This window comes from Zootermopsis nevadensis, unplaced genomic scaffold (assembly GCF_977971745.1).
Source record: "Zootermopsis nevadensis isolate Lab colony 2312 unplaced genomic scaffold, Znev_1.0 Znev_ptg000005l, whole genome shotgun sequence".
Lineage (NCBI taxonomy): Eukaryota > Metazoa > Arthropoda > Insecta > Blattodea > Termopsidae > Zootermopsis > Zootermopsis nevadensis.
Genome location: NW_028259137.1, coordinates 3284167 through 3311159, shown reverse-complemented (window position 1 = coordinate 3311159; position 26993 = coordinate 3284167). Strand labels below are relative to the sequence as shown.

Below are 26993 nucleotides of genomic sequence, written 5' to 3'. Positions count from 1 at the left end.
AAGAGGCTTCACCAAGTAAGTAAGCTTGTCTGTAGGAGTTCTAAGCCAAGTACAGTCGGATCCAAGACTCAGTGCCACCGCAAATATGCGATACAAAGTTAAATTCGAAGAATAGTCGATATAGATTGAGACAGAAGCGGGATCCAGATTTTGAAACATTTTTATAATTTAGATGACGGGCGAAGTACAAAATAATAATTCCACGTATTATAATTCACCATCATAAATCTTCAGACTTGATTGGTTTTCATGTTTTGCATTCGAACCTTTGTACAGCTGAGTAGATTCACGAGAAGAATGTTTTTGTAGGCTTAAGAGACAATTTTAGGTCAAGAAACAATTACTTTTACAACGAGCAGCTTTTTATAAAATCATGAATAAGACTTTTCTGATTGTGTAGAAATTTCTGCTTGATGATTAATTTTAACAAAAATACGAAAATGAAGGTCTCGTTATTTTTAAATTTTAAGGGGAAGGTACAGTTATCTGTGATGCTTAACAAAGCACCAGGCCGTTAAGAAATGCGGGGGAGTGAATGTAATTTGTTTCTGACCTCTGTTGTCGTCTGTGATGCACCATAGAGTGAGTGAGTGCTTAAAATGCTTTATTTATTACTCGAAGAGTGCCTGGAGTGTACCGCAGAAACATTCCTTATCAATGTTAATTTCAGTAAAGCTTTAGGCTTAATCATTAAATGTATTTTATTTAATGTGCCAGTAAAATTTACCCCAATAAGCAGCGTCTTAAGAAAGACTCGAACCAAGGACAGTTTATCATTGTTTAGGTCTTTGTTTCTGTAATATCCTCTTCCAAGTAAAAAAAAATCTGACGCCGTTGTTGTATCTTGTTTAGTTTCGGAGTTAAAGGAACCGCCCTTGCTGTAAATCGAACTCAGGACACTTTTACCAGAGCTCTGACCTTCCAGTGTTCTCTCATTGGTCAAAATGATTAATCATGCCAGGTTTATGCTTCACGATCCACAAGCGAACGAGTAAAGAAACAAGTGAACCCTCAACTTCGAGTATTTACTAAGGGGAAATACGAAAGTTCGTTACAAATTCATCTTCTGGAACTCAGGACAGTTTTCGGGTTTGTGACCGTAGTTAATCAGATCCTTTCCCAGGGACAAACGAAATTTGATTTTGCGTCATTCTTCCCTGGTGCTTACTATCCGAACAAAAAAAAAAACATCTTTACCGGGAATCGAACTCGGGAAACATTTTTCTCTCACCCAGGGATAGACTCAACAGCGCCCGGGCAAGAGTAAAACCGGACGTTATTTTTAAATAAGGGCAAATGAAATTGTAAAAATTTCTTCATGCATCTTTTAAATACTTTTAAATTTATTTCCTTCTTATAGACAAAATATTTAATATTAATTTATTATTATTATTTTATTATATCTTTGAGTAATTCTCTTTGTATTATTTTTAACTAAAAAGAATGTGCAAATATAGAACGACAGTGGTCAGCTGTTATATGAACACCTGCGTGTACAACAATGTAATAAGAAGTATTAGAATTTCTAAACCACGCCTGCAACAATATTGACTGTGCATGCCGTAAGGCTCATTTTTCATTTCTTATGCATGCAGTATAATAGACTGAATAGACCTTATTGCACTCCATTCCTTTACTAACTGTTACGTCATAGTTTCCTTCGGCATTGTTGCATTAGCGTCAACAATCCGCTTTCGTCAGTGTGGCAAGAGCTGTAGGAGAAGTGTGTTGTTGACGAGATCCTTTTGTGCTTTTAAAAGTCTTTCATAAAGACCAAAGTACTTAACTTCTGTGAATTACTGAGAAATTCGTGATTTATCCTTGACTCTCTCCATTTTATTTTGCTGGTGTAAGAAAGATTGAGGTTAGTGCGTCCTATTTATTATTATTGCTTATAAAATTTACAGGTTTTCGTTTTCATTTGTGAAAGCTTGGAAGAGAATTAGGCTTGTGTTCTTTTTAACAAATTCAATTTATATTCCATTGACTTCTGTTTGCTTACGTCATCATTTATAATAAAATAATTCCGTTAAACAGTGTGGGATTCGAATTTCTAAAGAAACAAGACATGTTAGTAGCCGAAATTCTTGACGAAACTGTTAAAAACCCTTTAAAGCAATGTGGTAAGTATATGTACCACTTGTCTGCTTTAACAATCACTAACCTTACATTATATATTTGCGGGTTTCCTATGATTCTCAGGGCAAACAGCGATCATTTCCTTAAAATGCATTAACCGGTTGATTTTTTGTGATGGTGAAGTGTTTTCTGTGCGGTACGGACTGAATTTTTTCCCGATATTTAGACGAGCTCCGGCATCAAATGGTTAATAAATGTGGCCTCTGTTACGAAAGATAATTCTGTCACTTTAGATTTCTTGATCCACGAATTTGTTAGAGCTTTTGAGCGAGGTGCAAAGAATTCGTTTTATATTTTATTAATAATCTGTGCGCTATATAATCGTCTGAATAAACTGAAATGCTTGTATAATGGAGAATGTGTTTTTTTAATTTGGGAGCATGTGATTTGAGGTTGGGTATCCAACAATACCTCGCAGATCTGAATTGAGTATTCCGTTGCGAAACATTTCAGAAAACTAGAGCAGGGCGCTCCTTTCGGAGCTCCTAGGGGGGGGTGGTCAAGTTTGTAAAACGCAACCAACCTTGGTTAGTCCCAAAGGGGAGTTAGTTTAGTGTCTCATCCAAGTGTTTTAACCCCTGAGTAAGAAACTAAACTAACCCCCCCGAATGGGGGGTTTAAACACTTGACCAAAACACCGAAGGGGTTTGGTTGCGTTTTAAAATCTTGAGTAAGACACTAAACTAACCCCCGTGTATAAACAAATATAAGGTGATATTGTTGATGACGTCATTTTTTGACAACGATGGCTAATCCTTTCGGAGCGCTTCTTGTAATCTGATATTTTACTTCTTTACGTCGCTGATCAGAGGCCAACAGTTCTTGGTTAGTCAACTTTCTACGTCCAAACCCACCCTTGCAAGTCTTCTTTTTTTCTATTCTGTTTTTTGTTGAATAGTTCTGATGTTTTAGTTCTTTACGTCGCTGTTCAGTGGCCATCTGTTCTTGGTCAGTCAACTTTCTACGTCCAGCAACACCATTGCTAATCTTCGTCTGTTTTTTCTTTTTCTTTTTTTCTCTTCTGTTCTTGTTGTATACGTTTTTCTATGTTTATCAATGTAACTCTCCCTTCGTTTTTCTTTATTTATGAAATAGGTCTGATGGATTAGTTCTTTACGTCGCTTTTCAGAGGCCAACTGTTCTTGGTTAGTCAACTTTCTACGTCCAACAACACCCTAGCAAATCTTCGTCTGTTTTTCTACGTGTGTTCTTAATATGGTCTCGTTTAACAATGTGAGTCTTCTTTCGCTTATCCTTATTTGTTAAATAGATCTGATGTCTTAGTTCTTTACATCGATGTTCAGAAGCCACCTGTTTTTAGTCAGACAACTTTCTACGTCCAATCCCACCCTTTCAAGTCTTCGTTTGTTTTCTTCTGCTCTTCTGTTCTTGTTGAATAAGTTTTTCTGCGTTTATTAATGCAAATCTCCCTTCGCTTTTCTTTACTTGTTAAGTAGGTCTGATATTTTAATTCTTTACGTCGCTGTTCAGAGGCCCACTGTTCTTGGTCAGTCAACCTTCTACGTCCAATCCCACCCTTGCAAATCTTCGTCTGTTTTTCTACAAATGTCGTTAATATGGTCTCGTTTATCGATGTAATTCTTCTTTCGCTTTTCTTTATTTCTTAAATATGTCTGATGTTGTAGTTCTTTACGTCGCTGTTCAGAGGCCAATTGTTCTTGGTCACTCAACTTTCTACGTCCAACCCCACCCTTACAAATCTTCGTCTGCTTTTTTTCCCTTCTGTTCTTATTGAATACGTTTTTTCTACGTTTATCAATGTAAGACTTCCTTCGCTTCTCTTTATTTCTTAAATATGTCTGATGTTTAAGTTTTTACGTCGTAGTATATTACAGAGGACAACTTTTCTAGGTCAGTCAGACGTTTTAAAATCTTGAGTAAGACTCTAAACTAAGTCCCCCGAATGCGGGTCAAACACTTGAACAACCCACGTTTTGGGGAGGGTTGGTTGCGTTTTAAAATCTTGAGTAAGGCACTAAAGTAACCCCCTTCGGGGGGTTAGTTTAGTTTCTTTTTGGTTGAATATTATTATTAGTATCAGATTACCTTTTTGGTGTTGGCAACGTCTTCTTTCACTTTCCTTCATTTCTTAAATAGTTTTATGTCGCTGTTCGGAGGCGATGTGCTGCTTCTGGAGCAGTGATAATGCGACTGGCTTGATAGTTTTTGATTTCTTTGTTGTGAAGCGTTATTTGTTTACTCGGCATTGTTGTGTTCCACAACAATGCCGATTTTGTTTATAGTTGACATTGTTGATGACGTAATTTATTGACGACAACGACTAATCACAAATCGGAAAGTATTTTCGCTGGTTCCGTTCGCTTCGATGTAGTGTGCTTAGAAGCGGACGTCCACTTCCGGTATAAACAAGCGCTAAATTTAACAAATCCTTTAGGAATTAATGTGAAATAATTTTTTTAATAAATTTATATAAAAGGCTTATAACCTAATGAGTAAAGATTAAATTTAGAAAATTAATTAAGAAAACTAATATAAAGTCGAATGCCCTGTTACAATTCCTCTATGGAGGAAACATTGTTACGTCATAGTTTTCGTCGGCATTGTTGTATTGACTTCAAAAATAGGAAAGAACAGTTAATGAATAACTTGTAAAAGTAGTTCGTGGTAGACGAGATAATTTTGTGCTGTTAAAAACCTTTCAGAATAACCCAAGTGCTTATCTTATATAAGAATTATTAAAGAAATTTGTGATACTATCATCCAGTCCCTCCATTTTGATTAAATCGTCTATTGTCGGTGGACATTTAGGTCTCTTATTTTTGAGAAAACCACGGTGGTATAGCGGTTAGAACGCTGGCCTTGTAATCCTGGGGGTCTCGGGTTCGATTCCCGGCGGTGCCCGAATTTATAACTTGTGTTGGGCAAGGCCGTGGTCTAGGCAACACGGAGTTTTCCTCCGTGGCATCCCAACAATTACTCCATTCACACACAGAAGAAGGCAATGGCAAACCACTTCTGGATCATCTGCCAAGAACGTATATGAACAGGTCCCAGTCCGAGAAAAGGATGGAAGGATCCTGTTCATATGGACCTGTCGTCAGACAGAACACTAAATAATAAAACTTTTGAGAAAAGGGTGGCGTTCCTTTTTATTATTATCTTATCTAGACTTTATTACCCCAATGGTTGGCTCTCGTTGTCAAGCTGATGTAATTTATTTTGATCTCAGTGCTTGCGGACTTTTTGATGGTTATTTAAACTGGTTTCGTAGTGACTTAACCAACAGAGAATCTCGGGTTCGTGTTTCTGTATTTATTAACGACTTACTCAGTGTAATTAATATCTTTCGTGCCACACAAATTCCTACTGAGTTCATGAAACTCAATACAGTGGATTCCGGTTAATTGGGATACATCGGGACTAGAACGCTTTGGCCCTAATTACGCGAAGTTCAACGTAAAGAGTTAAAAATGTCTGTTCTTTTAAGATTTGTCCAAAATAAATGTCTTCCCCGATTAACAGACGGTCCAGTTAATCGGAATCTACTGTATTAGTAAAACTACAGTAATTTCGTGTAAGACTTGAGGTTCTCACAGCGGTGAGTATGAAGATTTCTGTCTTCTGGGTTGTTGCGCTGTGTAGTCTGGTCGATTTTAACCAACGTTTCAGAGGTCATACTGCCTCCATCATCAGGGCGATGAGTATGAAGATTTCTGTCTTCTGGGTTGTTGCGCTGTGTTGTCTGGTCGATGTTAACCAACGTTTCAGAGGCCATACTGCCTCCATCATCAGGGCGATGAGTATGAAGATTTCTGTCTTCTGGGTTGTTGCGCTGTGTAGTCTGGTAGATGTTAACCAACGTTTCAGAGGTCATACTGCCTCCATCATCAGGGCGATGAGTATGAAGATTTCTGTCTTCTGGGTTGTTGCGCTGTGTAGTCTGGTCGATGTTAACCAACGTTTCAGAGGCCATACTGCCTCCATCATCAGGGCGATGAGTATGAAGATTTCTGTCTTCTGGGTTGTTGCGCTGTGTAGTCTGGTCGATGTTAACCAACGTTTCAGAGGCCATACTGCCTCCATCATCAGGGCGATGAGTATGAAGATTTCTGTCTTCTGGGTTGTTGCGCTGTGTAGTCTGGTCGATTTTAACCAACGTTTCAGAGGTCATACTGCCTCCATCATCAGGGCGATGAGTATGAAGATTTCTGTCTTCTGGGTTGTTGCGCTGTGTTGTCTGGTCGATGTTAACCAACGTTTCAGAGGCCATACTGCCTCCATCATCAGGGCGATGAGTATGAAGATTTCTGTCTTCTGGGTTGTTGCGCTGTGTAGTCTGGTAGATGTTAACCAACGTTTCAGAGGTCATACTGCCTCCATCATCAGGGCGATGAGTATGAAGATTTCTGTCTTCTGGGTTGTTGCGCTGTGTAGTCTGGTCGATGTTAACCAACGTTTCAGAGGCCATACTGCCTCCATCATCAGGGCGATGAGTATGAAGATTTCTGTCTTCTGGGTTGTTGCGCTGTGTAGTCTGGTAGATGTTAACCAACGTTTCAGAGGTCATACTGCCTCCATCATCAGGGCGATGAGTATGAAGATTTCTGTCTTCTGGGTTGTTGCGCTGTGTAGTCTGGTAGATGTTAACCAACGTTTCAGAGGTCATACTGCCTCCATCATCTGGGCGATGAGTATGAAGATTTCTGTCTTCTGGGTTGTTGCGTTGTGTTGTCTGGTCGATGTTAACCAACGTTTCAGAGGCCATACTGCCTCCATCATCAGGGCGATGAGTATGAAGATTTCTGTCTTCTGGGTTGTTGCGCTGTGTAGTCTGGTAGATGTTAACCAACGTTTCAGAGGTCATACTGCCTCCATCATCAGGGCGATGAGTATGAAGATTTCTGTCTTCTGGGTTGTTGCGTTGTGTAGTCTGGTCGATGTTAACCAACGTTTCGGAGGTCATACTGCCTCCGTCATCAGGGCGATGAGTATGAAGATTTCTGTCTTCTGGGTTGTTGCGTTGTGTAGTCTGGTCGATGTTAACCAACGTTTCAGAGGTCATACTGCCTCCGTCATCAGGGCGATGAGTATGAAGATTTCTGTCTTCTGGGTTGTTGCGTTGTGTAGTCTGGTCGATGTTAACCAACGTTTCAGAGGTCATACTGCCACCGTCATCAGGGCGATGAGTATGAAGATTTCTGTCTTCTGGGTTGTTGCGCTGTGTAGTCTGGTCGATGTTAACCAACGTTTCAGAGGTCATACTGCCTCCATCATCAGGGCGATGAGTATGAAGATTTCTGTCTTCTGGGTTGTTGCGCTGTGTTGTCTGGTCGATGTTAACCAACGTTTCGGAGGTCATACTGCCTCCGTCATCAGGGCGATGAGTATGAAGATTTCTGTCTTCTGGGTTGTTGCGTTGTGTAGTCTGGTCGATGTTAACCAACGTTTCAGAGGTCATACTGCCTCCGTCATCAGGGCGATGAGTATGAAGATTTCTGTCTTCTGGGTTGTTGCGTTGTGTAGTCTGGTCGATGTTAACCAACGTTTCAGAGGTCATACTGCCACCGTCATCAGGGCGATGAGTATGAAGATTTCTGTCTTCTGGGTTGTTGCGCTGTGTAGTCTGGTCGATGTTAACCAACGTTTCAGAGGTCATACTGCCTCCATCATCAGGGCGATGAGTATGAAGATTTCTGTCTTCTGGGTTGTTGCGCTGTGTTGTCTGGTCGATGTTAACCAACGTTTCAGAGGCCATACTGCCTCCATCATCAGGGCGATGAGTATGAAGATTTCTGTCTTCTGGGTTGTTGCGTTGTGTAGTCTGGTAGATGTTAACCAACGTTTCAGAGGTCATACTGCCTCCATCATCAGGGCGATGAGTATGAAGATTTCTGTCTTCTGGGTTGTTGCGTTGTGTAGTCTGGTAGATGTTAACCAACGTTTCAGAGGTCATACTTCCTCCATCATCAGGGCGATGAGTATGAAGATTTCTGTCTTCTGGGTTGTTGCGTTGTGTAGTCTGGTCGATGTTAACCAACGTTTCGGAGGTCATACTGCCTCCGTCATCAGGGCGATGAGTATGAAGATTTCTGTCTTCTGGGTTGTTGCGTTGTGTAGTCTGGTCGATGTTAACCAACGTTTCAGAGGTCATACTGCCTCCGTCATCAGGGCGATGAGTATGAAGATTTCTGTCTTCTGGGTTGTTACGCTGTGTAGTCTGGTCGATGTTAACCAACGTTTCAGAGGCCATACTGCCTCCATCATCAGGGCGATGAGTATGAAGATTTCTGTCTTCTGGGTTGTTGCGCTGTGTAGTCTGGTAGATGTTAACCAACGTTTCAGAGGTCATACTGCCTCCATCATCAGGGCGATGAGTATGAAGATTTCTGTCTTCTGGGTTGTTGCGCTGTGTAGTCTGGTAGATGTTAACCAACGTTTCAGAGGTCATACTGCCTCCATCATCAGGGCGATGAGTATGAAGATTTCTGTCTTCTGGGTTGTTGCGCTGTGTAGTCTGGTAGATGTTAACCAACGTTTCAGAGAGATGACGGAGGCAGTATGACCTCTGAAACGTTGGTTAACATCGACCAGACTACACAGCGCAATAACCCAGAAGACAGAAATCTTCATACAGTAATTTCCTTCTCCAGAAAAAAACTAATACCTTGATCTTCGATTATAAAGTTTTCAATCTCCTTGTACCACGCGTCGACTTGGGAATATTTATCGACTCTAAACTCCGATTTGACGGACATGTCGACTGCATATTTTCACAGTGTATTGAGTCTTTGGAGAACACTTGATAGCGATCACTAACGACAACACAAAAATATGTGGGGTGGTCGAATCTCATCGTAAATTCTTCGAGCGCTCGCTTCAGACAGCTTTCCGTTCGTCGGTTCAACCGCAATGTGTTCTCCGCATCGAGGGTCAGTGCGAGGGCATTTCCGGGTCATCTTCTTAATGGTTAAACCGGCAGTGACCATGAGAACGACCTTGTACTATTTTTTCATATACTTCGTGATTTCGTGTCTCAAGGACGACGACTTTTAAAGATTTGGCCCCCTCTACATTTTTCCTCTCACCTTCTCTATTAAATTATATGTAAATGACGGTAAAGTCGGGTTGGCTTATTTTAAGTAAAAAAAATGTTGTATTGCTGTGGGTTGAAATGTTAACAGATTTATCTGGTACAAGCTGCTAAAACGCCGCGTTTTATTTCAAAGCCACGCGCTCTTAATTTTGTTTTGTTTTGTCTGTCGTCAGTCTTTCGACTGGTTTGATGTGGTCCTCCCATTTTCGCCCATCTTGCGCCAATCTCTTCACTTCCACATCCTCAAAAATCTACGTCACATCATCCAATCTTTGTCTCCCCCCTACAATTCTTCCCTTAATCTGTTCCTTCCATTACCAAATTAACCAATCCTGGGTGCCTCAGAATGTGCCCCACCATCGAATCTCTTCTTCTCGTAAGATTTTTCCATAGACGTCTTCCTTCAGCTGATTTCGTTACTTAATTTATGGGCGATATATAGCCTTGCCACGTATTCGATGTGCGACTGAAGAAAACTCCTTGCTCGACATTCAACCTTTTTTGCTAATGACCGAGCACGTTTTGAGACCAGGCATGATCCATGCACTCATTCATTTAATTACGTTAAGTCAAGCTATATAAAACAGGTTAATTTCTCGTCACTTGGCAGCTTTACTCTAGATGATGGCGTAATCCTGTGTTGCGACTTTGCGTAAAACGCCGTGCTCATTAATTTGTCATTTAAATTCTCTCGCATTTACTCAGTCTATAAAAGTAACAGCCAATAACCCGGTCCATGACCTCAGACGACTAGACGGTGACCCGGTTTTAATCCGAAGGGGCTTTTCTCGGAGAAGGGTTGTTTAGTTTTAGTAGCAACCGGTGAGTTGAAGTACGAATCGTATGTTGTAATTTATTACGCGTTATGAAGATGGCTGTCTTCTGGGATGTTTGGGCCGTGTACTCTGGTAGAAGTTTTCCCTGATGATGGAGGCAGCAAGGACCTCTGAAACGTCAGTACACTTCTACCAGACCACACGGCGCAAAAACCCAGAAGACAAGCCATCTTCAGACTCACCGCTGTGAAAACCTCAAATCATATTTCGCGCAATGTTTTCGATATACAGTAAAACCATTGAAGTTGGACACCCCTTTTGTCGAAAGTTGGACAGGTTCGTGCACTTAGCTTAAGTACTTTTCAGGGAAACGTTTACAGTTAAGTATTTTGTTGTTTTGAACTTCTGACTGAGGAATGTCTTCTGTCTGGAGGATTAGCTTATGGTTGAGGGTGGGAGGCATAGAACCCATCATTGGAATGCGGTGTTTAGTTATTCTTTTGTTCAACCCTTCACTGGACTACAGAATTGCAGATACAGTTTTAACTCGATGAGTACTGTGCTTGAATTTGAGTTCAAATTGTGTTAACAGAAATGGAATTTGTCTTTTTGCGATGGGGAAGCGAAAATTGGTGGAATTAACTTTAAAAAAAAAATTTTAGGCTGGGGGTGTAATGTGCAATGCATGGGAGTGGGTTTCAAAATGTTATTATTAATACTACTGTCATTAATTCTTAATTCAAGTAAGCCTACAATAGTTAGTGTATGTAAGTAAATAGATTATATTGTCATTAGACCACAATCTGAAAGGATAATTTTTCCCTCTATCCTGGACACCTCTGTAAGTTGGACACATTTTCGTGGAACCGCAAGTGTCCAACATAAAGAGGTTTTAGTGTAATTTGAATTTGATAATTATGTCTGCAGTTATTAGGTAAATGTAAGTATGTGGGAATGAGAGGGGCACATGTTGTATAAAACAAACTATTTAAAAAATTGGATGAAACTTCACAACGCTTCAGAGATTTAAAAAAAACCGCGTTGCTGAAGCCGAATTTCGTAAGACTCGCATTTTCAAATTCTGTTACCATGGTTTTCTTTATATGTAATAGCCTTGAATTAAAATGTTTGCCTTTGATTCCCACGCTATAAAATATTCGTGTCTCCATGCGTCGTATGCACCATTCTGAAGACAGCTCCTAAGCTAATTCAGGTTTGTGCCTTCATGTGAGACTTGTTCTGCTCTACACACACTACATACACAGCCTAGTTTTCACATATCTTTATTATCAACGTTTCAGTAATGATTAACAATTTATATATATATATATATATATATATATATATATATATATATGTTGTTTTCAATGTCGCAACACTTGAATTACCATATTTATATATTTACGTGCCTTGTCATGCTCTCAAGATATCAGTAAAACATTATGTGACCGTATTCAGATTGAAAAGAATATTATTTTAGCCATTGTCTTTTGTATGGATAAAAGATCAGCTGATCAATTTAAATAGCCAGGAACGGATCCTTAATGAACTTTAAATTTCCATTTGAAAATTAAAACGTTATAAATCTCCAGACATCGACTGAATTCCAGCGGTGCAGGTGGTAGGACACTGCACTCAAGAGATACATAAGCCTACAGTCTCGATTTGGAACCAGGCAGTACTACCACAACAGTGGAAAGAATGAGGTGATGTCCCTGTCTGTAAAACAGGTGACAGAACTGAGTAACTCTCTTTTGTCGACGTCATACAAAATTTTATAGAATATTCTTCTGGCATGGTTAACGCCATTTATGGATGAAACTATAAGTGACGATTAATGTGGATTCCGCTGTAATAGGTCAACTATTGATCAGATGTTTTGCATTCGACAAATATTAGAGAATAAGTAGGAGTATAATGAGTCAGTTCACCAACTGTTTGTGGACTTGGGAAGGCATATAACTCAATTAGAAGAGAAGTATTGTATGATATTTTGAATGAGTTTGGAATACTACAGAAAACTTCTTAGGTTAATTAGGACGTGTATGGACGGGGTATCTAGTAGAGTTCGTATAGGTAAACTTCTGTCGGATCCCATCCCAGTGCACAGTGGCCTCAAACAGGGGGATGCTTTATCCCCAATGCTTTTTAATTTTGTTCTAGAACTTTTCTTCAGGAAGGTCAGAGGGAATTAGGAAGGGCTCAAATTGAATGGTCTGCACCAGGTACTCACTGGTCTACGCTGACCAACATCAAGAAGATTTTCGTTACATTCGTCTATCAAAGAAGTTAGAAGTTTCTATTATATTATATAGAATACAGTTTCATGTTTGCTGGTTGTGATACAAGTCTTGGTCGACTCACAGACGCCCAACGTTCTGAGAAATGGCTGTATTTCAGAATGTTCTATTTCACTAATTCTGATACCATTAGGCAGCTTTTGGAATAGTTGATATCTGATGGGCCTGTTATTGACGAAAATGTTAAAATAACGCACGCGTAGCACAGTTGTTATTTTGTTAATGCAAGTTTCCAAAGATAAAACGTCACGCAACCTACATTATAATATTTCATTGTTGAATTTTAATTAAAATTCGACTGTAATAAACAACACGTAATCTCACCGTGACTAGACAAGTCACTTCACGTTATGTAACCTACTCGCTCCTGTCCGTCAGTTACCTTTCAACAATCGAAGTGCAAGGATGTCTTTTTCACAAATGCAACGTGTGTTCATTGTCTCTCCTGATTCACTACTAGATGGCTCTGGCAGTCAAATCAGGATTGAGTAGAAATTGTGCAGAGGCAGAGAGCTGGTCACTCACTACTCACAAATGCACGCTTCAAAGACTAGGAAAACCTCCGAAAGGAGGTGGCCAAGACCCACACTGGGTCCACCTTACTAGTTTGCACGTGAGCCATGTTATTCCTCATCGTAGGAAGTTAAAATGGGCATCGTTTCGTGGAAAACTGGTCAGTTGGTTTTTAAATTTGCAAAGGACGACTCATAGACTCGCACACGTTCTGACTCGAGCGTCGTATCCATAAAAGTCAAACGTTCTGCGCGTTATGAGTGTGCCGACCTCAAATCACGTGAATGTGTGATGTAGTCTGTCTGAAATAAATATAATCTCATTATATAATACTGGGTGGTGTGATGTCCGCCATCTTTATGTTTTGTATGTGCAGGCGTTTTTTTAGCTGATACTGGGGTCGAGGTTAGTTACCATGACTACTCACAAGGGCGCGTGTAGGACAGCTAATCCGTGTCTCTGTCAGAAAGCTTGTATCTTGACGCTTCATCAACTATACTAGTTTTAAGTCTGAGCACCACCGAGCTGATGTAATGTTAAGGCTTCTTGTATTTGGGTGCTACTTGGTGTGAATCTCAATCAGTTTATAGATCGTGTTTTCAAGACAAATAAGCAAAAATATTTTTGCTATTAAAACCTCGGCTTGTGCATGTTATTTGTTATTTGTGATGTAATTAATTAATTTCGAGGCCGTCGGGTGTTTTCTTGAGAAAATTACAGCCACTGGCAATGCGCCAGGGGATCTGCAGAACACGTAATATGTGCCCAGGGTTCCATCAGTGACTTTTTATTTATTTAGTGTTCTGTCTGACGACAGGTCCATATGAACAGGATCCTTCCATCCTTTTCTCTTCTCGGACTGGGACCTGTTCATATACGTTCTTGGCAGATGATCCAGAAGTGGTTTGCCATTGCCTTCTTCTGTGTGTGAATGGAGTAATTGTTGGGATGCCACGGAGGATAACTCCGTGTTGCCTAGACCACGGCCTTGCCCAACACAAGTTATAAATTCGGGCACCGCCTGGAATCGAACCCGAGACCCCAGGATTACAAGGCCAGCGTTCTACGTCCGGTTTAAATATTGGTGTTTGACTCTTAGGTTGTTTCATTGAAGTCCTTTGTCATTACAGCCAACCCCGAACCAGACACGAACCGTGTACCTCCCGAATGCGAGTAGGTATAGAGTTTCGTCATGATTGTTTCGAACTTGTCAAATGCTCACTAATATATACGATGATACCAACGTTTTGGACAAGCCTTCCTATCAAGAACACCGACATCGAGTTCTTCACCGGAATAAGAATATCGATTTCAAACACCCCTGACGGTTTATACTTCGAAGATGTCTTCTGGGTCTGAAGTTTACCGACGTTTCAGAGGCGGATTATGTCGTCATCAGGGCGGTAAGTCCTGGTTGAAGTAGCAAGCACATCTCTGAAACGTCGGTAAATGTTTGATAGTCTACAACAGCCCAATATTTATGCGTTCTGGTGAAGGATCGGTATCAATCGACTCTCGATCTCAGGCTTGTGCGTTTTAGTTTGCTTGGAATGATTTTTTGTTGTTGTTGCAACGAGATAAGTTGCGATAGGAGAGCCCCCGGGGGGGGGGGGGGGACTGAATCAGTTCCACAGTTCCGAATGGCATAGAACCGAGTAAACTTACGAGTCGCTGTGTTCTGATCACAAGTGCACACTTTACGTAAGTATGTGTAGTAATAAAAAAATACGAAAGACTTAGTCGGGTTTATTTTAACTCTGAAATATGGAGGTAGAAAATATTGAAGACATTTTAGGTTTGTGACGCCTCGTCTGCTCTGTTTTTTTACTGTAAATGCCAGCCTTTAAGAAGAAAATGACTGCTTCAGTCTACCAATAAGTTCACGCGACGTTGCAACCCTGAAGATCAACATCGACGTGAATAAATATGTATCTCAAAGTGTAACAAGAAAGTGAGTTTCTGTTTTAAACGCACACATTGCTTTGCGATTTTTAAACTCATATCGATTTTGCAGATCGATTGTTTCATATATCGAATTAAGTGATCGTTTGTAAATAATCGTTACATTTCCGTAGATTTTTGCGAAATACAAAACCTATTTCAGAATATATTGTACCTAAATCTTTGTGATGTTAGGTTTTGTGTAAGATCACTGCTGGGGTTTATAAAATTGGACTGAAAAAATTAGTGATTATCAAGGAAAGTGTATGGGTGGAGACGTGGATTACCAGTGTTTCCAAATGTGATTACCCTTTACAAAAGGAAATAGTGGTCGTTTCAGAATGAGATGGATAGATAAATTCTTGGATCAAAGTTGTTATCTAACTTCTCGGAAGAACGATTAGCACTCCGGTTTCGTATTGCGTAGGTCCCGGGTTCGAGTATCGGCTCGGAGACCGACTATCCTAAATGAGGTTTTTCGTGTGTTTCCTCAGTTCCTCCAGGTTTACTCCTGGCTAGTATCGAACATGAAGCCTTAATCGTTTCCTTTCACATATTCTTCGATTTATTGTTCATTCTCATCATTTCATTTGACGCTGTATGGTCTGAGCTACTGAAAGCCTCGTTAAATAGATGAGAGTTGATAGAACAGGCTAATCGAAAATCTAGCGAATTGAAGAATTAGTAGTAGTAGTTTAATGTCGGCATGAATGTGGTACCTAATCTTATTGTACTGTAAAGATCTTTTGAGTAATTTAATGAAAACAACGATTATTTACTTAAACAGCGTTAACCATTTGATATTTTTAACGGGGAAATGTTGGGTTTCCTTTGAGATACGAAATTATTGTTTTCGTTATTGTTATTAAATATTACTTAGGACGGTCTTAGGCTTAATTATTCTTTTTGGATTGTTAATGTTTGAAATTAATTTCGTGTAGCAGCGTTTCAGCGAAAAAAAGTGAAGAAATGGTGTCCCACAATGCTCCATGTAGGCGCTTGGGGGGGGGGGGGAGCGGACAACCATTTTGTACTCCTGTGACGTCATGCGTCAAATTTAAGGTGTGCCGCAGATGAAAAGAAATTGTGGAAAATTGATCTAGAGTAGGGGTTCTCAACCTTTTTCGCTGGCGTGCTACTAATTCTAATTTAACACATTAAATGTACAACTAACCAAATATGTTGAGGAAAAAACTTATTTATTTTAATATTATCTTTTGATTTTCTTACTTAGCTCGCGTACCTTAGGTTGGGAAACGCTGATGTAGAAGAAACTGTCGCGCACGTGAGATTTGGAAATCCTTTGTTACATAAGGCAGAGTCTTGTATTCAGGCGTCGAGCTATTAAAATATAAAATATAAAATTTTTGTACTTATGCATGGGGGTGGCAAAAATGCTTGGCGCGGGCCTGAGGACAGTAAGAGAGAAAATAAATGTTACAGCGAGTTCTACTGTGTTCAGTAATTACTTCGGTACTTACAACACGTATGTGTAGTTAAGTAATGTGTATGGTTAAACACAGTTTTAGAGATCTAAAAAAAACTGGAATTTAACCATGTAGCTCATCATCAACCATCATTTCCTAAAGGCCAGTCCTTGTCACTGCAGCCACCTCCTTCGGTCCTCTTCATGAAGCGCTTTCTGTCTCAGTGTTCGTGTCCTTAAGGTAGGACGTCCTTGGTCGTCCCCTCGTACCTTCAAAAATGTTTTGGAGGCAGGTGTCGTGTCTCAATATGTGCCCCAGTAGCTTTCCTATGGCCTTCAGTAATTTCCTTTTCTCCTTTATTTCTTTTAGTGTTTGATCATTAATGTTCTAGACCTCGGTTCTATTTTGTTGGTTTTCGGAAGCCCCGAGGTAATGATAAAAAGAGAAGTAGTAGTTAGCCTTCTCAAAAACTACATTTCTGCGGCTTCAAGTCTTGTTTTTATCTTATTTCCTAACTAACTAACTAACTAGATGGCTTAGGGAACCCGAATGTTCATCACCGAATTAACCAAAGCCCTCCACCAGACCCTGTCCTCAGCCAACAAAATCCAGTCTCCTTCAACTCCTATCTCCCATAGATCCCGCCTGAGATTATCCTCCCATCTACGTCTAGGTCTCCTCAGAGGTCTCTTCCCCTCAGGCTTCCCAAATAGTGGACCCAACCAACCAGATGGCTTACGGAACCCAAAGGTTCATCACCGAATTAACCAAAGCCCTCCACCGGACCCTGTCCTGGGCCAACAAAATACAGTCTCCTTCAACTCCTATCTCCCATAGATCCCGCTTGAGATTATCCTCCCATCTACGTCTAGGTCTCCCCAGAGGTCTCGTCCCCTCAGGCTTCCCAACCAATACCCGGTGCTCACCTCTTGTCCCATCCATGCGCGCTACATGCCCAGCCCATCTTATTCTTAATCACACTGACAATATTGGGGGAGGAGTACAGATTTTTTAGCTCGTCATTATGCAGTTTTCTCCATGCCCCATCGTGCCATTGTCGTGCCAAAGAGTCCGTCCTGGTCCGAGGCTTAGTTAATTTTTTCGTAACGATGCTTTTTTTACGGAGAAAGGTTGTTAGCCCCACGCCCAACCCCCAACCTGGAGGACCAGGTATCACTCTTAGTTTGACGCATCGCATTGGACCTGTCCGGCTTGGGTGACCCTACCATGAGCCGAAGCTCCGGCCGGCATAGCCCTAAGGGTCATTTGAGCACGGAGGCCTCTTCACCCGGAAAATTGCCTTCGACAAGGTGGTGATACCTTCCTTGTTAAATAGAATAAAGGAGTGTTGGATTGAAAATCCCATCATTAAAATCTTCAAGGAATTTTACGCGCAAACAGAAGGTTTAATGAATGCGTATGTAGGAACCATACTTTGTGTATATGCGCAGTGTTACGTAAGACCTGCGCAGTTCTGTTTGCGCAGAACAAGACGATCTGTGATTTGATGGTTCATATCTCTGTTAACAATTATCGTACATAGTTATGCACACAATATTTCTGCTTTATCATAATATAAAATGTGTATAGCTGCTTTCAGGACCGGACTTGACCTTGTGAGACTCCACTCTGTGTAAAGTTTAAGAGGTCCAAATTCGAAATTCTAAATTAAACTTTGTTATTCTGACTGAAGGATACGTTAAAAGAAAATAGACATTTAACTTATGTCATTGAAAGCATTATGCTACTATAGAATTGGTGTTTACATATGAAATGAAGTTTTTTTTTACAATATATTAATTTAAATGCATCTTTTATGGGCCCATGTTTTTGCTGAGACCAGTTTTCGAAACGCCATTTGAATTTCATTAAAATGTTGTTAAAATGAGCGTACTATTGCAAACAGGTTCACACATTACACAGAAGTTTTTACGAAACATATAATTAACGAGAAACTTGAAATTGTCCTGCTATTTCTACACAATTCCTTATTTCAGCCCTGATTATAGAGGCAGTATGGTCGTCTGAAACGTCCGACAAGACAACTTCCACAAGATGTGGGATCCCAGTGCCTAATCATTGTTAGTAGAATTTTTAGTTACGTGTAATCCGTGCACCTTGCACGGAAAGTTCAATTACTAATGAACTCTAACTTCAGCGCAATTTGTAGGCTTTGGAGACATCATCATAACAAGACAATCGAGTTGCTTTCAAGGATATTTTGTGATGAGAACAAAGTTCGTAACACCTTTACAGCAGACCCTGAAAATTTATATCGTATTCTCGGAGAGAAGCATTTGCCAAGAGTCTGATGTAATGTCTTACTATTAAAGTGCTTCCAGATATAAGATCGTAGCCTTGCGATATTTGCGACTTGTCAACTTTTTCGCTTGGTAGAAGCAAAATTATCCATTCTGTTGAAAAAAACAAATTAAACTTCAAGAAATCCCCGTTAAAACACCGACGCCTGTTACCTTTTCTTTGGACAGCGCAATACTGGACTCGTAATCACAAGCCATGGAACTGCTGTAGTGGCTGTTCCTTCCACCGTGCACCACCCCGCTAATTATGAAATAAAATTACTTTATATTGGATGAAATTTAAACATTTAAATAAGCTCTTTACACTAGTAATGTACTACAAATTGATTAAAGTTCATTCTTACGAAACACAGTCGTACTGCAACACTCGGTTTGTAAATTAAAATATATCTTTAGGGGGGTGAGATGGATGGAAGTAAAAGCTCGTAAGGACCCGTGCTTTACTCGTATATCTGGATTGTTTATAGGTACATCCTTGTGCTTCGCGAGCAGGACCAAAGGATTTAGATTAATGAACACACGTGTAAGACGTTGCCTTGACTTCCGTGGAGGTCACGAGATCTATTGCTCGTGGGGTGGACTTGCTTTTGAATTAATTTTTGTACTGCAGTACGATAATTACATTTTAAATGGTACACTGGTAATGACCGGTCTGTGCTCTTCGCAAACTTGTATCAGGACGACCATTTCTTCTTTTTTGCTGATAGTTTTATGCTCGTTGAAACTTTGATGGCAATTTTCCTATGCATTTGTTTTGTTCCTGTTGGGAAAAACCCAGAAATCTTGAAGAAAAAAAAAGTGTTATTGTATGAGGTGGTCTGTGCCTGGCTTTAGTAAACAACGGACAAACATTTATTCGCCCTTGTAGGTTTCCCGTGCGTTGACGTAATTATAACAAGTTAGATAAAAATAGTGTTTATGTAACCAATAAAAGATCTGTATTAATTTTTAACGCGCGGGCTATGGAAAATATTTTTAATTGTTAATTGGGATTTTTTTTACTCCTGATGTGTTTTATAAATCCTAATGGGATTAAAGTAAAGTTAGTGGTAACTGAATAAATAAATATAAGTATATATTAAATCTTGTCCGTCTAATCACAATAAATTCTTATTAAATATTAAAATATTACAATAATTAACATTTAAAATATTTAAAATATTAAATGATGTTCTTTATCGAAATATTCGATTTTACATTAGACCATCATTTTTTCATGTTTCAACGACATGTTTCAGTTCCTAAAAGAACCATCCTCAGGTGTATATAATTATATAAAGCTTCAAAACGAATAAATAATTTAAATACAATTTTCATACATTATGCCAGCGTAATTTTTTATCAGATTTTTACCAGATATCAAACGATGTTATTTTTCAGATTTTTATTATTCCATTTTTAATAACACACATAAATGTTAATTATTTTAATATTTAATAAGAATTTATTGTGATTAGACGGACAAGATTTAACATATACTTATTATATCACAATATGACGCAACTTTACCATCTTATGAATAAATAAATATTAGAGATGTTGACGGCATTGCATCTAGTGTTATCCTCAGTTCACTTATTGCAGTTTGATAAGAAGACGATGTCGAATGAGGATGACCCCTTTTTCGAATCTTAATTCCATCGGAACGACAATCGAAGGTTATGTGATGTTTCGACGTTATTAACCATGTCAGTGGAAACCGGTCTGCCATCTTTCGGGCGTATTCAACTCGGTTACTGCAGGTTTTGAATATGCGACGAGTTTTTGCCGATCCCGACATTTATGTTCGTGTGTCCACTCTCAAGACAAAAGAATGTGAAAGTTTTGCGTTTAGTTTTAATAATTGAGACGTACAAGCATAATTACATGCGTCTAAAGGAACATTTTGTTGGGTTTTGGTTGAGTTGGGATATAAGACAATTTATCTCAGATCAGCACTGAGTTACTACGTAAAAGTCCCTTTATGTTCAGTACCTGTACTCTAGAGGTCAATACGAGTTGGAAAATTACCCAAGTGTTTGTCAGGTTGTTTTATAAAGTGCGTATGTGCCACGCAAGTGTGTCATGCAGATACAAACAATCCAGATATACGAGTAAAGCACGGGTCCTTACGAGCTTTTACTTCCATTCATCTCACCCCCCTAAAGATATATTTTAATTTATAAAACCGAGTGTTGCAGTACGACTGTGTTTCGTAAGAATGTATTTTAAACAATTTGTAGTACATTACTAGTGTAGAGAGATTATTTAAATGTTTAAATTTCATCCAATATAAAGTAATTTTATTTTATAATTAGCGGGGTGGTGCACGGTGGAAGGAACAGCCACTACAGCAGTTCCATGGCTTGTGATTACGAGTGCAGTACTGCGCTGTCCAAAGAAAAGGTAACAGGCTTCGGTGTTTTAACGGGGATTTCTTGAAGTTTAATTTGTTTTTACAACAGAATGGATAATTTTGCTCCTACCAAGCGAAAAAGTTGACAAGTCGCAATACATCAGATGTATCAAATGGAAAGGAATATTTAAAAAAAAACATTGTGTAAGACTGTTGATTGGATTGGAATGGTTCAGAATAGGACAGAGGGTAGAATGATGGGCTGTTGTGAACAGGGAAATTAATCTTTAAGTTTTCACAAAAGGCGAGGAATTTCTTGGTTAGCTAAGCAACAGTTAGCTTCTCAGTAAGCTGTTCCATGGAATTTGAAAGTGTCATATGCGTGTTTTTCACGTGACGTAAGGCTGGGACAATTCAAGATTTTCGGAAGTATAGAGCTGAGATTACAAGAGATGTGGAATTATCTTTTGAGCGCTGGTCTGGGTGCAGTCAGATGTTTGGAATCGGTTGGCGTGTGAGTGACCTCTTTATCAGCGACTCCAAGCGATCGGGGCTGGAAACTTGGCCGTGGCTTACTCATAATTCTTATCGCAGTTGAGCTCGCACGATTGAGTCAGTGTGTTCCTTTTTTGTATTTTTTAAGATTTCAATTTGTCGGAAAAGAGAATGAAATTGTTATACGAGTCGGTTAGCTTGTTGAGGTCACGTGCATTTTGAACTACGAGTAGAACCTGTCAGTAACCGTGACGTCACGTATACGAGCCAACTTGTTTGCCCACATCTGTGATTTATTGTTTATCAGTTTTATTTGTCTTGCGTTCTTACTGGAAGATATCTGTAAGCTCCCTAACACCCGTTGGTGGCCAGCCAGCTTTCTGTAACAAAACTCAGACTCGCAGGTATTATGCGTCCATTGTACGTATTCTGTTGCAAAAGTGCTCCAGTTAATTTCGTGATAGTACAATTTCTCTTTCTTAGATGTTAGTTTTAAGCCCCAAAATAGGATTATATTCCATTACCTCTAATTTTGTGACAAGTTATTCGCACCATGACTTGCTGCAGAACTATGATTTTATAGATTTATAGGGGTTTTTTTTCGTGTGTGCTGGGTTTGTAATAACGCGTGATTGTATTCTGTGGCCAATTCTAAAACATTTCTGTCCAGTCCACGCCCTTAGACACAATTTTCGCAAGATCTGTTTCGATTACAGGCTGATATGCTCCAATACACGAAATATTCCAAATTTTATTTTATTTTATATTTTAGTTGGACTGTATTATCTTTAGTCAGAATATATTATATAATTTTGGGTTTTGGAGAGGGGGTTCAGGGCACCAGAAAAGTTTGAGAAACCCTACTGTAAGGTGTTTTAATAACTCTGTCGAACTTTCGCTGTAGCCACAGACACGGTAATTAAAGCTTGGTCTGATAACAACTGTTACCAGATTACTTATACAATTTAAGGAAGCAAACGATAATTAACAGAAATTTAAGAAACAATAGAAAAAACCCATAATTCGATGATTTATTAACGTCTATCGATTGCCATGGGGTATAAACCAATTTTAAGTTAATAATAAATAAATTTAAGTAGAATAATGGGCAATTGAAACAATTCAACGTTGTCATTTTTGTGGGGAGCGGAGCGTGACCCTGGTAGCATGTTTAAAAACTTTGTTTTACCTCAAGCTTCAAATGTTATGGCCGTTGTAACATAGAAGATTCGCATCGTCGCCATATTGAAACTGATAATATGACTAAACTTTCCAAATATAATTTATGCGTTCATAAACTAACTCGCCGGTATTTCACGAACCTCCTTCTAGTGTTAAACTGATTTTATTAGCCATCGAACGGAAAACGTTTATGTTTTTCGAAGACCTATTGTTACACAAGACTTCAGGAATGTACATTAAGTGACGCTTGTATCGCTATGACTCACAAATTCTGACGATAGTTATGATACTCGTAACAAGTTTTCTTATACAGAGTGAATTATTTTACATACAAATTTTAGTAGTGAGTTCTGCATTCAAAAACAGCTGTAAAAAAGTTCACGTAAACATGGGTCCACAAGTCCTTAGTTTCCAAGTTAAGACCCTTCTTACGTGCTGGAATTTAACGTACAACACCATTGGATATGCGCCAGATGGCACTAGTTACTGTACTAAGTACTGTCTGATATGTCACGGACCTTGGTGGCCATCTATCGCAAGGTTCTGCAGTTACATGCTGGCTGTGACTGGTGCCATCTGTTACATTTTTCTTGCACTCTCTGCTCAGATGGGGTGTTGCAGTTTGGAACTAAATTAATATTCTTACAGAATGGAAACGTGCTTCGATACTTTTGGTCGATGAGTTACGCAACCCATGTTAAAATACTTATTACTTATTGACTGCTGAAATTCAATACAGTTCGATTGGGTTAATAAACGTCGCTGCGAGTATAGAAGGGCTTACGCCCTCGGTTTTAAGAAACGATAGTTTGTTACGCTCCTTAATTACGTGGTCAGTATCACCTTACCATCTCTGACCGGAACTTAGGCCAAGTACCGCACGACTTAATTACCAGGATATTTGGGGTTGTTACTACTGTGAGTACGAAGATGTCTGTCTTCTGGGTTGTATCGCCCTGTAGTCTGGTAGAAGTTTTACTAACGTTTCGGAGGTCCTTGCTGCTTCCATCATCAGGGCGATGAGAGCCTTTATGATGGAGGCAGCAAAGACCTATGGAACGTTGGTAAACTTCTACCAGACTACGTCACCTGATTTCTTTTCTTTTCCTCTGGACGTGGTGTACAGTACGAAGCCAGCAACAGTTCCAAGAGCTCTCAGGCGTCCCAGCTGCAACTTTGGTGGCCGATTGTCAGTTGTTCGCCGTCAACTGTGCCACGAAGCTAACGGTGTCTTTTTTAAACATCACAGTAGATTCGCTAGCAAATTCAGTAAATGCCAATGCTGACGTGTGTAATGGTTTAATTTATTAAAATGCCTGTTTCATTCTTTCGATGTGTGTATGTCCTTTTTTTTTGAAGGGGGCACTGTTATATTACTATCCCGTGGATGGACTGAGGAAAACCACGATATATCTCCGGGTCGGTAATTGAGGCCAAGACTATTAGGAGACGAATCAGAAATGCTAAGTGTTACATCCGGCCATCTGTCTCTAACTAGGGAAATATGTTACGTAGTAAATTTCTAGATTCGTTCTTGGTAAATTGCGTTCGCCTGCCTTTGTGTTAATTTAATGCAGATTGAAAATGTTGGTGATATATTTTGTTTCGTCCGTGTACTGAACTCTTGAATTGTTCGATGTAAAAAGGTACAACTTTTTTGATAAAGCTGTTCATGGAAATGAGGTCAGTAAATTATTACGTTATACAAACCTTGGGAATCTCTTCTCTTTCGAGTTTACTGACACGTCCCTGAAAATAGTGCACAAATCTGCATGCAACGATGTTTATTATAAAGACTTTTTTCGTTAGCTTTCAGACAGTTTTTATTTCGAGTCATTGTTAATCATTTAAAGCCATGTACAACCCGCTTCAACAAACAGTAATTCTTCATTTTGTATTTATGTGTTTCGTATGATTTTCAGTGTAAACAGCGATTATTTCCTTAAACAGCGTTAACCAATTGATCTTCGTAATGGTGAAGAGTTGTGTTTACTTCGCGGTACGGACTGAATTCTTAAATACGTAATATTTAGACGAGCTTTGACTTCAAAAGGTTAAACAGTTGATGTTCGTAATGGTGAAGAGTTGTGTTTTCTTCGCGGTACGGACTGAATTCTTAAATACGTAATATTTAGACGAGCTTTGACTTCGAAAGGTTAACCAGTTGATCTTTGTAATGGTGAAGAGTTGTGTTTACTTCGCGGTACGGACCGAATTCTTAAATACGTAATATTTAGACGAGCTATGACTTCAAAGGGTTAACCAGTTGATCTTCGTAATGGTGAAGAGTTGTGTTTTCTTCGCGGTACGGACTGAATTCTTAAATATTATGTAGACGAGATTATATATATCTGTTTTTATACCACAGTAATTTTAATATTGTTTTTTAAATGTAATTTAGTGGGCGAGATAATGTACCTTTACGTAATAAGGCGATTTTAAGGTTATAGGCTTGCATTTACAAAATTGTTTTGTATACCACCATTTTTGAGGAGCATGTTATTTAAATATTCAGGTTAAAGTGACTAGAATTATTAAGTGGATTATCTCACGTTTAAAATTATTATTATTATTATTTAAAATTACAACTTAAGTATGAAGTAACTGTGATTTTGTCTCTGCTCTGAAAATTGGGTAGTCAAATGAATACTTTTTTGGAGTAAACTGATATAGGAACAAGTTGTGTGGGGTTCGGTATTGTGAAGTTAATGGAAATGTAACAGCTAAAAATTACTGTGTATTTTAAGCAACGAGAACATGCTACATATAAGAAGTTGGGTTAGACGCAAAGGATGGAAGACATTCGAGCTGATCTGCTCGTGTGTAACGAGGGCACTGTAATAACAGTAAAGTCTGCAGTAAGGAGGTCCACCGAACTCGCAGTGAAGTCACCGTTCAGGTGTGTTGTGAGAATAGCAGTCACGTGTTTTTCTGCGTCATGACAAAACACGTGACTCGTGAGTACGTCATCGTACCCCGAGTCCCTACTTTGTGGACAGTAGAGCTATGTAGATGGAGTCGACCTCAGACAAGAAGTCATCGGTGAACAAGTGAGGTCTCTTAGTGTTGCGTAAGAGAACGAGAATTCGAGTTGTGTATCGGTAAGCTCCTACGTTTCTAATTGTTGTTTGATGATAATCATACGAAACCACGGAAATATAAAATGAAGAGTTGTTGGTTGTTGAAGCGTGTTCCAACGCCTTTACGTGTGTTTAAATGGTGAAGAAAAACATTACTCGATGGCCCATAATTCGCAGTTAAATAGAGAGACTTAAGTCAGTCATTAACGTATTTGTCCACGCAGTGCAACCTTATTTTATACAGCGTCGTTAAATGGAGACAAATTCCGTGGTCGTAGAATCCGTAGGTTCAACACAGCTAATACGAAAGTCGCTGGATGTGATGTTGGACTAAGCTTACCACCATTGTCAAAGGTCACTTAATATTATTCTGTTTGATTTCCATCGTGTTTTTGGTCTTCCAAATAACTCTTTCCTTGTTTGCCCGATTTCGAACTATCAGTACATCGCAACATGATTTGTGCAAGTACAGTTGGTGGTATGTTGTCTGATGATATCCAAAATTGTTCTTTTTCAATTTTCCAGAGACGTGTTGTTACTGTCTTCGATGTTTGGAGATTCAATAATAATGTAGAACTTTCTAATTAGAATATTGCGTTGCTGGAAAAAGTTTATATGCATTTTATGTCGAACCTTAAAGAAATGTACCTTCTCATTGATTCGCAGGGTTAGATAAACAGCCATTTGGAAAGCCACTTAAGTCATAATGGTGACCGGAACGGGAGATGTGATAGCGTCGGGCGAGGACGTTACCGTGATGACTACGAAGTTTAGTAAACTGAACGGCGTAAACATAGCAGATGTTCGTAACAATGGAGTCGCAAATGCGAAGAACGTTAATTCAAACGGACCAGAGTTGACGACAACGAAACATTTGGAATCGGATTCTATCGGAAACAATGGACCAGGAGTTCACAACAAGTCCAGTGCCCAAACAATGACTTCCGTAGAAAACACGGATTTTCGTAATGGTAAGTACGTGCACTGAAGTAAACTTTACTGTTAAGAGGTCTGAAAATGGTACAGTCATTCTCGTTTTAGAGCTCGATAGGTGAAATAATAATATTTGAAGTTGCTGATAACATGTTCAGATAAAGACGACTTGTGTTCTACGATGGCGAGGCCTGTAGTCTAACTCCGTCATCAGGCCGATAAGGCAGTCGTCGTTTTTTCCACCGTGAGAACACGGCGTTACACATGAAAAGGAAAATGTCATCTCCAAAGAAATGTAGAGACGCTTGCGAATGGAATTGTTCCGGTGTAAATGCATAATTACGACAGGTTTTTGAGAATAATAAGCCGTCCATAAAATGTACCAACATTACGGAAATCACACACTTTTGGGTGGAAAATGATACCAACATTGTCTCTAACGAAGAAACTTTGATGAAAGTTGTGATGTCTGTTTT

The 26993-nt window shown here is 39.3% G+C and overlaps 1 protein-coding gene across 5 annotated transcripts in view; it reads left to right on the top strand.

The window, feature by feature from the left end:
• Positions 1–26993, top strand: part of bgm (acyl-CoA synthetase bubblegum family member 1) — a 52553-nt gene that overhangs the window by 13538 nt on the left and 12022 nt on the right. Inside the window, exons 1-2 of one of the 5 annotated variants that reach the window (XM_087343396.1) lie at positions 14397–14504; positions 26251–26555. In XM_087343396.1, coding sequence (XP_087199522.1) covers positions 26291–26555 — 265 coding nt within the window. In that variant the 5' untranslated portion in view covers positions 14397–14504; positions 26251–26290. Of the gene's footprint in view, positions 1–14396; positions 14505–14602; positions 14755–20859; positions 20878–25454; positions 25606–26250; positions 26556–26993 lie in introns of those variants that run through there. The other 4 variants (XM_087343399.1, XM_087343400.1, XM_087343395.1 and 1 more) reach the window with 4 other exon arrangements.